Source organism: Monopterus albus, unplaced genomic scaffold (genome assembly GCF_001952655.1).
Source record: "Monopterus albus unplaced genomic scaffold, M_albus_1.0 scaffold65.1, whole genome shotgun sequence".
Classification (NCBI taxonomy): domain Eukaryota; kingdom Metazoa; phylum Chordata; class Actinopteri; order Synbranchiformes; family Synbranchidae; genus Monopterus; species Monopterus albus.
This window is the reverse complement of record NW_018127945.1, coordinates 835505-850779: the sequence shown is the minus strand read 5'-3', so window position 1 is coordinate 850779 and position 15275 is coordinate 835505. Positions and strand designations below refer to the sequence as shown.

At 40.0% G+C, this 15275-nt stretch overlaps 1 protein-coding gene across 2 annotated transcripts in view; it reads right to left on the bottom strand.

The window, feature by feature from the left end:
- The window catches only part of syt9b (synaptotagmin IXb), a 76986-nt gene that overhangs the window by 4935 nt on the left and 56776 nt on the right, over positions 1 to 15275 (bottom strand). The window contains exons 5-8 of one of the 2 annotated variants that reach the window (XM_020604451.1): positions 9678 to 9798; positions 9362 to 9533; positions 9136 to 9265; positions 8996 to 9010 (exon numbers count right to left, since the gene is read on the bottom strand). In XM_020604451.1, the coding sequence (XP_020460107.1) occupies positions 8996 to 9010; positions 9136 to 9265; positions 9362 to 9533; positions 9678 to 9798 (438 nt within the window). The remainder of the gene's footprint in view (positions 1 to 8995; positions 9011 to 9135; positions 9266 to 9361; positions 9534 to 9677; positions 9799 to 15275) is intronic. The other variant, XM_020604452.1, reaches the window with a different exon arrangement.

Here is a 15275-nt window from a genome sequence, read left to right as displayed (position 1 = left end):
TATGTACAGCCTATGACATCATCTAAAAAAAGAGCAGGCCATTGTAAAGAGAGAAAAGCATGTATACATATATACTGACTTCACTGAAGATACCTTTGCATCTTTATCCTCTGTCAGTAATCACCCTAGCAGCTGCAATAAAATTAATCAAACTTTTAACAATAATGCAAACAGCAGTCTTCATGAGCAGTAACAATGAGTATCACATTTTACAGATTAACTGTAAAAGGATTCATTGGTTTCTGATCAGAGTGACTGCTGACAGCAAATAAGCCACCAGGATTAACCAAGCCTGGCTGTTAGCCCAGTCTGGAGCAGGCTAGGTGAAAAGAATAAATCTCCATAATAATTTATCTTAATTTAACCTGCTTGCATACAGCTGAGTCAGTGTTAAATTCAGCCGGGATAACTGGAAAATCCCAAGTTAATTCCTTATCTTGATTTTGTGCAATGCTCTCCAGGTCTTGTATAGGGCCAATATTTCAAAATCTAGTGTTAAGACCTTAACAGTTATGTCATTGCACCGGCAATAGCCTTGGCCGAAGACATGTTTTCAGGTTATCTGTATGTTCATCCATACAGCTCATTCCTGTGAATGCAATATGTCAGGAGGAATGCCTTGAGGGAATGTCTTCAAATTTGGCACAAAGGTCAAGATCACAGTGACTTGGCATTCATCCTATTCTTGTGAATGTGATATGTCAGGGAATTTCTTCAAGTTTGACACAAGTGTCCACTTGGACTAAAAAATGACGTGATTAAATTTTGGTGGTCAAAGGTCATTGACCTCACTACTGTCCCATACTGGTGAATTTGACTGGTTGCCTAAAAAAAGTATTCAATCTACATAAATGAACAAATGAAATACAAGTTTGGTTGGTTGCTGGGTTAGTACAGCATATTAAAGCTGCCATCTGTAGTCTTGTGTTTGATGGGCACTTTAAGGTAACAGGATCTGAGATGGTTGTCTAACTGCTCTGGGGTCCCACTACAAGGTTAATCAGGTCATGTCTGGGGATCAGGAGGTCCCAGATCATTAAGGATAATCAGTCAGTGACTATGAATATTAATAACAATTTTAATTAATATGTGGAGCCTCGTTTTGGCGATACCCAGGACCAAAGTGGTGGATAGTGTAAACACCAACTGAGACACATGCTACTGTATGTGCTAAAAGTAAATAATGCCACTAAAACTATATTTTAACCCAAAGGGTTTAAAGTGGGTTACTGCTGCTAATAGTGAGTGAATCTGTCAAAGCTATTACACACAAGGTCCAGGTGTTGCATCAGCCATTTAGGGTGCTCTCTAAACAGCTCGTTGTCAAAGCAATAATGGCAGAGCTTGTTCAACAGACACAATTCATACACAGTATGGTATAATTATAGTTGGTGGCCCATGCAAAAGTACAGGCATTATGGAAACATGCTGCAAATCCAAAACATACAAGTGTTAAAGTACATGCAAAAAGAAAAACAATAAAAAAAATGTAATTTTCTCTGGGATGCTGACAAGCTCGACTTTGATAGACAGCAACAACGTAGATACTTTTAGACTTTACGGCTAAAAATGGTAAATACATTATACCACTATACTAAATATAGTGACTAGCGTATGGGACACTGTGGACAGCCACAAAGTCTGATGGGAACACACATGTACGTATATTATTTATTAATATACTTGCTGACATCAGAATCACAAAGCCTGTCATTAGGCTACAAATTGCATTTTCACATGGATGCTGTTCAGTGCTTTTCTGTGTGTACTGAAGATCCAGTGCTGCAGAGGTCTGGGATTATGACCTCAGAAAAGGTTTTTATGATAAGACATTTTCACGTCACAGCATTATACTCACAGGTGTAATTGCATGACACTATGAATTTATCTACCAGGACTTTCCATTGATCTGACAATTGCACTGCTCTTTTTAAAGGCTTGGTCACTCCAGAAAGTATCAAAGCAAAATCCACCCGCATGTCTGTCTGCAAAATATTTGGGTAAGGCAAATAAACTTTCTGCTTTCTTCACATCCTTTGCCCTCTGCATAACATCAAACTTAAGATGGATTGTTTTGTTTTTTGGTCTTTGTATTGTGTCCTTTAAATCACACATAAACCAAGTCTCTAGAAAGCCTCCAGTTAATCCAAAATGCTGCAGCCAGAGTACTGACAGGAACTAGCAAGAGAGATCATATCTCTCCCATATTAGCTTCTCTCCACTGGCTCCAATGGGAGGCAGAGCCTTTAGCTATCAAGCTCCTCTCCTATGGAACCAACTCCCAGTCTCAGTTCGGGAGGCAGACACCCTCTCTACCTTTAAGATTAGACTTAAGACGTTCCTTTTTGATAAAGATTATAGTTAGGGCTGGATCAGGTGACCCTGAGCCTTCCCTTAGTTATGCTGCTATAGGCCTAGGCTGCTGGGGGGGCCCATAATGCTCTGGGTTTCTCTCCTCCCCTCCCCTCCCCTCTCCTCTCCTCTCTCTCTATGCATGTATTGTATATGCCACCATTACACATCACTAACTGTGTGTCTCCTCTCTCCCATAGTGTGTCCTCTCTCTCTCCCTGTACCTTTCTGCAGGTTGTCCTGGCTCTGGAGCTTTATGTCTCTGATGAGCAGTCACCGGCCACATCAACCTGACCAGTGTTTGATTGTTTGTTGTGTCTTGTTGCTTTTCTTCTTTTCTCTCTCCTCTATCAACTCACCCCAACCGGTCAAGGCAGAAGGCCGCCCACAAAGAGCTGGGGTCTGTCAGAGGTTTCTTCCGTTAAAGGGAGTTTTTCCTCGCCAAGTGCTTGCTCAAGGGGAATTTGTTGGGTTTTCCCTCTAATAATAGTAAGATCTAGACCTTACTTTGTAAAATGTCCTGAGATGACTTTTATTGTGATTTGGCGCTATACAAATAAAATTTGATTTGATTTAGTTCCTGTGCTTGCCAGGACCACAAATGAATTTTTGATACAAAGCAAGGACATCATTGAAAAGTGAGGACATTTTGGTTGGTCCTCACTTTCTGAAAGACGTTTTTGAGGATTAAGACTTTAGTTTTAAGGTTGCTTGTTTAGGTTAGGCATTTAGTTAAGTTAGTTAAGGTGTGGGGCTAGGGAATGCATTAGGTCAGTAAGTGTCCTCACAAAGATAGAAGTACAGGTTTGTGTGTGTGTGTGTGTGTGTGAGAGAGAGATACATATGTCCAGTAGATTAGGTTCCCTCAGGGATTCTGTGTATATATTTTTTAAAGAAACACAGATAAGCCATTAGTTTAGATCTCGGGCCCTGCTGCTGTAGTCCAGTGCAGCTGCTAATGGCCTCAATGAAGGTACCGCTACAAGAGAGTGGCAGACAGAAACCCATTGTGTGTATCTGTGTGTGTTTGTGTTTTAGTGCTACATAGATGCCCACTAAGACAACAAGAGAGCTCTTCTTTCTTTACCAGTGTTGATAATTTCAGGGTCACAGACCTTCCATCAATGCTGCACATCTTCTGGCAAACAGAAGACTTCTATGACAGCTTCATTTAGTGTTACAGAGTGCTCAGTACAACTCTGAGTGGTTAAGTGGGAGAAATGCAAAGAGTCCTGGAATATAGCTATAGTAAATACAATAACCATGGCATACATGTATGATGCAAAAACAAACAAGTTCTAACAGCTTGAACACTATAAATAGCAAAATCCATTAGGATTTTCCATTTCCTGCTGCTCCTCACACTAACTCAGGGAGAATACACATGTACATACAGACTAAGTGGAGGGAGACCATTTGGAACTGACACCTCCTCTGAAAAAGAAACAGGTTTATGCAAAGCATAAAAAAACAGACCTGCTTCTTCAAACGTGGATTTTAGATTCAACCTGCACCAACTATCAGTTTTCAGTTTACAAAAGAAAGTCACTTTTGGCTTTTTCCTGTTTTAGGGGTCACCACAGCAAATCTGACGACTCGTATGTTGACATTTGGCACGTGTTTTACGCCGGATGCCCTTCCTGACGCAACCCTGATTCAAACCCGGGCCGCAGCGGTGAGAGTGCTGCGCCTTAACCACTAGCCCACCAGGGATGGCTGGGATTTTTCATCAGTGTTTTTAAAGTTCAGTCTGTATTTGTTTTTTACTTCTTTTTGACCTAAAATGTTGTTTGAAAGCCACAATATTGCTAACCCTTAGACATAGGAACACAGCTCATCCTCTCACACTAAGGTGGCATATTCGAAACATATTAAAGCTCCAAACAATGCTTGAGGTTTTTTGGCGAAGACATTCACTCAATAATTGACTACCATGAACCTGGAGAGTTCTGTGAAGACCTCCCTCTTACATGTCATTAATTCAGGTCAAGGCCCCAAATGCTCCCAAACAATAACAGCCTGCAGTTATAGGCAGCTACAGTACCTTCAGATGTTACTCTACTGAGAACTTTTAGGAACTAGTATTTTTACTAGTATGTTTACATTGCACACTATTTAGCTGACATTGGTTAATTTCCCAAAATAGGGCGCTCAAAATGTTTGGTGTGTCTCCCAGGTGGCTTGTGGCAAACTTTAAATGACACTTTTTATGGATATCTTTAAGAAATGGCTTTCTTCTTGCCACTCTTCCATAAGGGCCAGATTTGTGCAGTATACGACTGATTGTTGTCCTGTGGACAGAGTCTCCCACCTCAGCTGTAGATCTCTGCAGTTAATCCCGAGTGATCATGGGCCTCTTGGCTGCATCTCCTGCGTCTTCTCCTTGTATGAGCTGAAAGTTTAGAGGGACGGTCAGGTCTTGGTAGATTTGCAGTGGTCTGATACTCCTTCCATTTCAATATTATCGCTTGCACAGTGCTCCTTGGGATGTTTAAAGCTTGGGAAATCTTTTTTGTATCCAAATCCGGCTTTAAACTTCTCCACAACAGTATCTCAGATCTGCCTGGTGTGTTCCTTGTTCTTCATGATGCTCTCTGCGCTTTAAATGGACCTCTGAGACTATCACAGTGCAGGTGCATTTATACGGAGACTTGATTACACACAGGTGGATTCTATTTATCATCATTAGTCATTTAGGTCAACATTGGATCATTCAGAGATCCTCACTGAACTTCTGGAGAGAGTTTGCTGCACTCAAAGTAAAGGGGCTGAATAATTTTGCACGCCCAATTTTTCAGTTTTTTATTTGTTAAAAAAGTTTGAAATATCCAATAACTTTCGTTCCACTTCATGATTGTGTCCCACTTGTTGTTGATTGTTCACAAAAAATTACAGTTTTATATCTTTATGTTTGAAGCCTGAAATGTGGCAAAAGGTCGCAAAGTTCAAGGGGGCCGAATACTTTCGCAAGGCACTGTATATTGTATGTTCTAATAAGTAAATAGCTGACTACTTCATCTAAAGTAATTTCTGGTGGAACTGTCTGAAAATTATGTCAGTAATTTAATTATCAATCATCACTGATTTTTTTTTTAACCCTGTAAAGTCCAACATATCAATAAATAGTCAGGACATTCTAATTTTTTGGAAATGAGATGTTTATTAAACCTTTTAACAAAATCCAAAATATAATTCATGATTCAAAATTCAAGATTCATGATTTTTATTTGCCATATATGCATAGACAGACAGTCCAGGCATATAGGAATAGAAGTGCCATATTATTTAGATTATTTCTATTTCTTTTGTATCACATTTGATACATGGGGCATTTTTGGCGATTTTTTTTTTTGCTCACAAACCTCACATATCAAATATGATAAAAATGGTTTTATAGGGTAAGAAATTAACCACATTTAAACTACTTGTATTATAGTTTATGTGTTAACCATCATATACAGCTTTAAACACCATTACATGCAAGGTCCAAATCTATTCTAAAACCATAAGAATAATAATAATAGGACGAATGAAGCTGACTCAATAAAGAGAATTTAAATTTTTTAGAAATTTTATATAGATTTTAAGAGTTACAGCATAGTAGCAAGCAAAAAGGCATAATTAAAATCATCAGCTGTCATTAGTTGATTGGCTTACAACTAAATAAATCAACAACTACTATTTCTAAACATCAATCTAAGCTATATACTCATTAAAATCATTATAGTTCAGCTCTCAATGACTGAATAAAAGTCTCCCTGATTACCAGTCCTCAGTGGGTTTGAGATGGTGGTTGTTGAATTTTGAGCAGTCATTAGTCCCTCGTTGATTTCCTTTCACCAGGGACTCAGAATTTTCCTTGCTGAATTTTGGAATTTATTGAACAGTTCGAGCATCCATCATTATGGCTCCAAACAGTCTTCCGGTCTTCTGAAACTCCGAAAAACATCAGAAAACAGACTAACAAAGCGTCTTGCATCGTCTGCTGAATATGTGGAATGTGGAAGCATTTCAACATCAAATCCATAGTGGTGCGAAATGAATCCAATGTTGATTCTGCTCTAGGTAGCGGCTCTGTCTTCTTTCCAAACCCTTCCTCCCCCAAAGGCCAGGGTGGCTTGTAGAAGAGAAGCCACAACTGAGATATCCTTTGGGCTTGCTTCTCTGTAGTGTCTCGGTCTTCTGGAACTCAGAAAAACAACAAAACAAAGTCTCCGGCAGCAATGGGTTCTCATTCCTCCTTTTCCCGTGGTTTTTAAAGGGTTCTTGTCACATAGGCTTAGTCCTTTCCTCCAACCAGATGCCATATTTTTCAGCTATTACCTTTTTTGGTATGCCAAGTCTTATTTTTCAGAACTGTTGCGTATCTTTTACCGTCAGGCTTCAGTACACTGCCTATAACCTGGCCTGATTTCAGATGGAAATGACATTAGGGTCATTGAAGAAAATCACAATTCATTAGTGATGGAATAATAATCCTGGGGTCTTTAGCCTCTCTCATAATGAGCATCACCCTACCTCCTGGGGCAAAGATAATGATGGCTATAGAAGGTTTAGAAGTGTCATTTCCAGCTATAGAAGGTCATGCACAGTGTTGATACACCGCGCATGACAAGCAACATTAATAGCTAACAAGTTTTCTTCCAGCCCTTATGTTTAATGAAAAATACTAAAGATGCCAACATGCCCAAGTAAAGCTCAAGAAAAGTTTCTCTCTCAAAAGAGTCTTCTCTCTCATGCTGATGCTAGGCGTTATGGACGCCTGGACAGAAATCCATTTTGAAGCAATTTATTTTCTGACCCTTGCAAATGAATACCAGTAGATTTAGCTTTGACATGATTTTACATGAATCTGTCCAGCATCTGTTTTATCATGCTCTGTTTTTTTATATATGAGTGTGGGCTGGGATATCAGAAATAGAAGCAGCTGAGTGAATGTAGCCACCTCTCTCTGTGTGTCTCTATCGGTAAGCTCGGTGCCTCTGTTGTGTCAATCACAGAAAAAGATTTCAAGTATACATGAGGATTAGATTTGCAGCAGTTAAGGTTTGATTCCCGTTCCCCCAAGTCCACTGTTGAAGTGTCATTGAGCAAGAAACTAAACCACAAGTAGCCAGAACATTACTCTGCAGGGACAGCGCCATCGTGTGTGTGTGTGAGGTGGCGCCGCACATGGCTACCTTGCTTCTGTTTCAGAGACAAATCCATTGTGTGTGTAAAATACTTGGCCAATAAAAGTGATTAAATTCAAATTAGTCCTTTAATGATGACCTAACAAGTCAACAAACCTTTTTGAGATAGGAAGCATTTACATTGTCACACATACAAAAAACTGAAGAAAACTCTTCCCACAATGCAGTGGGAGTTTGTTTAAAACATAACACATACTTACTGTTGCCTTTTTAATCCAAAATACTCCCATATCCATCCATGACTTGTTTCTAATGGGAGAGTTTACCTGTCTGTGTTATTTTTCTTGGCTGCTACAGGCGTGGAGTTCGTGTTGACTGAATGGATCAAACACTTCAGTAGATTATGCATTAAAATTCTCACGTTTCGTGTGAATTCCCAGTTTTAGAATGCTAGCTGCACTGCCTGCTGCTTGTTGTCCAGTTTGAACAGAACAACACTTCACCAGAATTGTGTACATATGTAGCTGGCTGTCAAAATAAAAGCACACAAAACATCGATGTTTACATTTTGCATCGATGTCATCAGATTGGAGGGCATTTGATCGACGGATTGTTACACCCCTATTACAGATATCCCTACGATACTAAAGCATCAATCATTATTGGTGAATCATTCAGTAAACAGTTTGCCCTTGTGTTGGTTATATACTTTATTTTTTTTGGCAGTTTGACGGGGCAGAGGTGAGGGTCCATGAGTCTGACCAACCAGTTGAAAGTTACTGTCACCAAGAGACACACCCTACATATACTTTGTCCTTCTCTTGACTTTGCATGTGGTGCCACAATGTTGTTCACATTAGTCATTTTAGTTAAGCTGTTGGATGACTGTCATGACATTTGGTTCAAATATTAATTCTGCCCAGAGTGTGAATCCTGATGACGTTCTTGATCTTGACACAAAGTTGGTATAGACATTTGTTGCTCCCAGACCATAAATCATAATGATTTTTGTGATCCTGTGATCTTCTAGCGCCACCATAAACCTGACATTTGTGAGTGAAAGGTCTCAACAACTGTTAGATTGATTGTCATGAAATGATGTTTAGACATGTTCTACTCAGGAGGAATTTGGCAATTTCTCCATGTGTTCTACAACCATTATTGGGTCCAGTTGTTTTATAAAAAGCAAAAACTGGAGTGCATCTGGAGACATTTTTTAGAAATCATTCTGTATAGGAACAGGTACTCTTTAGAGTCAAGTGGCAAGGTGACTGCATGCAAGGGAAAAAAATGCATTGTGACTTTTGCTTAGAAATTGTCCAATCCTTTTGTTTATGAGCAAATAGCAGCTAAGTTGTGATATTCCCATCAGCCTGTACTTTGTTTTAGGACAAACATGCTAACATGCTAAATTAAGATGAGCATGGAAAAAATTATATCAGAATTGTCATGGTTAGCATGTTTACATTTGCATTTTTCTCAAACCACACACTAGCTGATTCTAGTCTCACCTCTTTCATCTTGTCCTTGGATGATTGCATGGAAAGTATTTCATGTAAAAATGTTTACTTTGAAAGAGTAAGTTAGTGTGCAAGTTAGATTTAAAACATATATAAAAAGGTACTGTACCAATACACATAACATGCCATACCTCTATGAGTGGGTGCCAGTGTGCTATGGGTTTCCGTGGATACATCAGCATTTCATTCCAGTGATCTCGCCCCAGACTCTTGGCCTCAATACCCACCCTGCACACCCCAATCACTTCATTATGTCCAACGCTGCAAAACAGTAAAGAACAGCATATCGTGACTCCAAAATTTTGCATCATTTAATGTACTGTGGATGAAACTAATATATGTAGATAACTTTCTAACCGATCATAGTCCATGACGGCTATGAGAAGGCTGATCTGGTCAATGTTTTCAGGAGGAACATCAAACACAATGGCTTCATTGTACACTGGGTTCAGTGTGTTACGCTTGGTTGATGTCTTCCTCTTCTTCAGCCTTCGGCCTTCACACATCAGAGACACTTTCACATATGGATCTGTAACATGATAATTTCAATAAGGTTGCCAGAATGTATTCACATGGAGAGCCATTTAACAAAAAATAGAGTGCTTGAACACTTTACACGTACATTTGAGCCATGCCTCTCATTGGAAAGACTACATTGTCATTCAGCACCCACCTGAGGCTCCAGTGATGTCCATGGCTTTGAGATTTCTGGCTTTGATGATAGTGATGGTAAGTCTGCCAGCCGTGGGAAGATAGCACAATGAAAACATCAGCTCTCCCAGGTCCACATTGTCCTGAAAATCAAGATGTTATACTTTAAAAGTAGTACTGTTCATTGTTTCCTTATATTGACAATTTAATAAACTTATTTGTCCCAACTCTCCTCTTTTATGATGTCTAATCTGGTGCAATAAACACCAAAAAGATTGAAAGCAAGGTTAAACATGGGTATTGTTGTCTTGACAACTGGTCACATGAATGTAGAAAATTATTTCTCACATTTTAAACAAGCATATAGTTTTTTTTCAAATTTATATGACAAAAGTATTTTTTTGTCTTTTGTGTAGTTCAACCTGCCTATTGAACTGCCTAGGTGTGTCTTTAATGTCTACAAGGGGTTTATACAGTAGTTTCAGTACTGTGGTTGGCCACTAGGGAAGTCTGGCAACAAGCTGGAGTGATAGCACCATACCTACGTCTCCTAATGCATCCCATCCATGTTTGCTAGCTACCGGTCTTCTTTCTCCCTGTCATTTGCGGGCACATTGCTACATTTCTTTGTGCATTACCATGAATTAGTTAAATAGCCTGAAACTGGTGGCATGCATGTGCATGTTGGCTCATTTACACAAGCTATCAGGTACCAAACTGCAAAAGCATGCTGAAAATAACTTTAGAGAAGGGTTAATTATACATAGGTTGGCTTAGTTAAGGTGAAGTAAGAGGTAAGTCAAACCTCAGCAAATCGATGGGTAGATTTAACAGAAGGCACATTATAATATCTGAAAAGAATGACACAAGCCTTTGCACCTCAGATGTGGATCATGCCTGTGAAAAAAACAGCATGGATATCTTTCTTATTACATCTGCATCGTGTAGCAGTGTCACAGCTCACAATTAATCAGTGTGTTTCTTGTTACAGGAATGTTAAGGCCTGAGAATTTAAATGATCTGCTACCTAGTTTTCTCAGTATCTGCATTCACTTGGAGTCTGTCATCATGTTTAGACAATCAGACATTATCCCTGCTTTCACATCTGATCCACATTCATGCATATGCCAAGCTCGCTTCCCAATTAACACGTTAAAAATAACGTGTGATGGTGTGAGAGTGAGTGGCGCATTTATGAGACACAAGGACTCACAAGGTTTCTTGCAGCGGAAACTCTGATCTCTAGTTGTGTGTTTTCTCCCACACATTGAGCTAACACAGAGCTCTCTGTTACAAAATCTTAAATAAAAGGTGAAAAGAGCAATATTTGCAAAAAAAAAAAAAAAGTTGGATATTTGATCACAACAAGGGATTTTAAATGGAAATAATAGCTGGCAGACATGGTTTCAGCTGTTTCTGCATTTCCAAATACAAATCATTTAATTCTGTTACAGTGCTTATAGCATAACAAACTCTTTTTATGCTGTAAATTCAGCTGCTTTATGTTTCACTGGACACAGTAGAAAAAGCAGGTTAACACAACTTTTTTGTGTCCTCTTCAATCATAGACAGGATGTTAATGATTTTATATTTAGTCATTTATCAGACTTGACCAATTGGATACAGAGCCTTGTTAAAGGTCAGATGTAGTGGTTTTACTGGAAAATCATTGTAGAATTGTTCAATCTCATGCTGATTAAGATTAATTGGATTCAGGCTGCACAGGCAACACACATACTGTACATACACATGCATGTAGACATTATGATGCTACTGCTCGGGCTTTTCTGCTCAAGATCTCTGAAAATCAAATTGAACAAAATGAATTAGTTCATCACGGATGTCAGCATCTACATGCTTGCAAGCATATAAGCATGCAAACACTAATTCTTATGTATGCACAGACATACACAAACAGTGTTGTCCAAGATGCATGACATTCTGCGTGATGTTCTGTGCCTGTGTGCTGCAGGCAGAATCCACCTCCGACACTGCATTGTTGCTTTGAGCCTCGGCTGTTAATGACATACAGCTTATGATGTCTGCAAGGGGTCACTTTCATATGAATTTTGGCACAAGAACATGAATGCATGCAATGACATACACACTCAGGCAGGTATATACTATACATACACGGACTGTGAACTGACAAACCCTTCAGCTCTCCACAGAAAATGTGATTATCTCGCTCCCATTACACACACAGTCATGCAGCACATCTTAGCTTTCAGACTATAGACTGCTGGTCACTACTTTTATGAGCACTCAAATCAAGCCTGTGGTCAGGATTATGGTGAAATTAGATCGGTGCTCTAAATGGTCTCAATAAAGGAGAAAGAGAATGTGGGCAGTCCGTCTTCTCCAAATCTAAAACTAGCACCTTGCCTCCCTCAGGAGCAACAAGGCTTTATCCACAAGTTTTTCTCTTGCCGGATCTAATAATTACAGGCTCAGTCTGCAGCAATGACGTTCTTTATTTAAAGAAATTATACAAAGGCAAATGTGTAATTAAAAGGGTATTCCAGCAATTTAATACTGTACAAAGAGTCCTATTTAGAAAAAGTTGTTGAAACAGCAGAAGCTGAGGTGTCCTGACTACTAGTCATGTGTCTCCTATATTTCCCACAATGTACCTAAAACTTGTTTCATTAGACTTTTTGCCTAGAAGAAACATGTCTTGTGAAGCTCTAGTGCTCAGACCCACAAATGTGTTTTTCTTTTTTAATCAACTCGTTTATCCTATTGGACAGGCTTGCATGTTCCTGTTTGAACTCCTTCTCTTTCTTGGATATGGACAGTTGTTTACTCCCTTGATCTGATCAGTTGTCTGCTCCCTGTTTCAACTGTTTGCCATCATTTTCCTGTCCAGTAATAAACTGTTTCTTTGACTGAAATTATACAGGTCTGTTTCTTACATCATATCTATGTTAACCCACTTGTTATGTCTGCTCGGACACAGAGGTCGACAAAAAATGACGGACCCATGTAGCTGACTTCAGTGCAAGTAGTGCTCAATTTATTTACAGTGATATCAGACAAGCAAGTGCATAACCAGACGGAGGGTGTAGAAAACGGGACCGGGTGTCGAGCAGCAGGTATGGCAAAAGTACAGTCAGTGGTGCGGTGATTGTGGGATGGCCGGGCTGCAGACGCTGGGGTTCACTCCTGGACTGGTCGGGGATGATGGTTGCTGAGGAGACAGAGTTAATGAAGCAGTTAAGAGAAGACTGTGCATCGACCTGCGTGGTGGAGATGGAACTGAGCAGAGGAGGTCTGTGGTCCGGTGGAGTGACTCGAGGAGGAGGAAACAACAAACGTAGAAGAACACCGCTCGGGCGAAAGGACGTGAGTGAAGGTAACAGAGGTCTATATAAAACAATCAAAACAACGGGAATTTACGGGCCTGAGAAAGCTAGAAAGAACTGGCAGGGGAATGGACAGTGAGCGGAGAATAAATAGGGAGAAAGTAATCGGGTGCAGCTGGTGATCTGGGGACGAGAAGCAGGTGTGTCAGATAACGTAATCAGGGTAAGGGAATAAAAACAGAGTGAGGGAAGTGAGAGAGGCAGGCGCAGCCGGGCAAACCTGACACCACTTGTGTCTTCTGAATTACCATTCAATTCAAATCTACCTTTGTTCCTCGATTTACCTGCTTAGTGCTCAAATATCAGGGTTTTTACTCATCTGTGCTCTCTGAAGTATCTACTATAATATTAGTAGGTATCATTTATCTATGATCAATTGCATACAGTTACAGGTGACATTTCCTATTGTTTACCCCTACCATCGTTTTCAAGTACTTCCTTGCTTCAAGTGCATATTTGACTTAACCTTCAAACCAGAGTTACAAGGAGTAGCAGTTGAAAGCTTCCCCTGTGAAAAGGGGACAGTCCTTCAAGACCTCTGTGCACATTGGCAGTTATTGATGTGTGTAGCATCGACTGCAGATAACTTTAGTTTTGTTAGCCCCATATCGCCCAGTTTTGAATCTGCCACTGAAAACCCCCACTTTACCCCTACAAAAAGATGACATGACACCCCTACAACTACACGAGAATGCACAAAACAGAGGGGTAGAGCTAAGCAGTAGGGTCAAGGGGTGAATTTGGGTTGGGCCTTAATGTTGTAAACACTCAAGCCCACTGCTGAGAAGCATCTACAACATGCTTTAACTGGTGTCAAGCTGAACCTCATTAAATATTTTCAGCTTGTTAAAGGAAATTGTTGACGATTTGATTTGGGAAACATGCTTATTTATTTTGTCACCCATTGTTAGATAATATCACTTTCAGGTCTGTGCACTAAATATGAGGCTACATCCAACAGGTAGTAAGCTACAGTACCATAAAGAGACTGGTTTTCTTTAAAGTTAAGAGTTAGAACCTGGAACCTGGGGAGACTGGCACAGAATGTGAGAGAAGCTAATCCTGAATTTGACTGGCATTTCGAGAAAATGCATGACATGTTCAAATTCACCCATTTTCCATTATCTATACTGCTTGTTCCTGAATAGGGTCGTGGGGGGGCTGGAGCCAATCCCAGCTGACATTGAGTGAGAGGCTGGGTCCACCCTGGACAGGTCACCAGTCTATCACAGGGATGACATGTAAACAAACAACCACACACACTCACGCTCACTCCTACGGGCAATTTAGAGTCACCAGAGCAGTAGAGACTGCAATTTTTGCCCATTCTTCTTTGCAAAGTAGCTCCAGTTCAGTCAGATTGGATGGAGAGCATCTGGGAAGAGCAGTTTTCAAGTCTTGCCACAGATTCTCAGTAGGATTTAGGTCTGAACTTTGCCTGGGCCATTCTAACACATGAATATGCTTTGATCTAAACCATTCCATTGTAGCTCTAGCTGTATGTTTACAGTCATTGTCCTGCTGGAAGGTGAACCTCTGCCCCAGTCCCAAGTCTGTCAACTTCTAACAGGTTTTCTTCCAGGATTGCCCAGTATTTAGCTCCATCCATCTTCCCATCAACTCTGACCAGCTTCCCTGTCCCTGCTGAAGAAAAGCATCCCCACTACATGATGCTGCTACCACCATGTTTCATGATGGGGATGGTGTGTTCAGGTTGATGGTGCAGTGTTAGGTTTCTGCCACACATAGCGTTTTGCATGTAGACCAAAAAGTTCAATTTAGCCAGAGCACCTTCTTCCACATGTTTGCTGTTTCCCCTACATGGCTTGTGTCAAACTGCAAATGGGACTTCTTATTGCTTTCTTTCAACAATGGTTTTCTTCTTGCCACTCTTCCATAAAAGCCAGATTTGTGGAGTACACAACTAATAGTTGTCCTGTCAGATTTTTATTTGTAAAAAAATCTTGAACACAACGTATTATTTTCCTTCCACTTCACAATTGTGCAATACTAATAAAATACAGTGCCTTGCGAAAGTATTCGGCCCCCTTGAACTTTGCGACCTTTTGCCACATTTCAGGCTTCAAACATAAAGATATAAAACTGTAATTTTTTGTGAAGAATCAACAACAAGTGGGACACAATCATGAAGTGGAACGAAATTTATTGGATATTTCAAACTTTTTTAACAAATAAAAAACTGAAAAATTGGGCGTGCAAAATTATTCAGCCCCCTTAAGTTAATACTTTGTAGC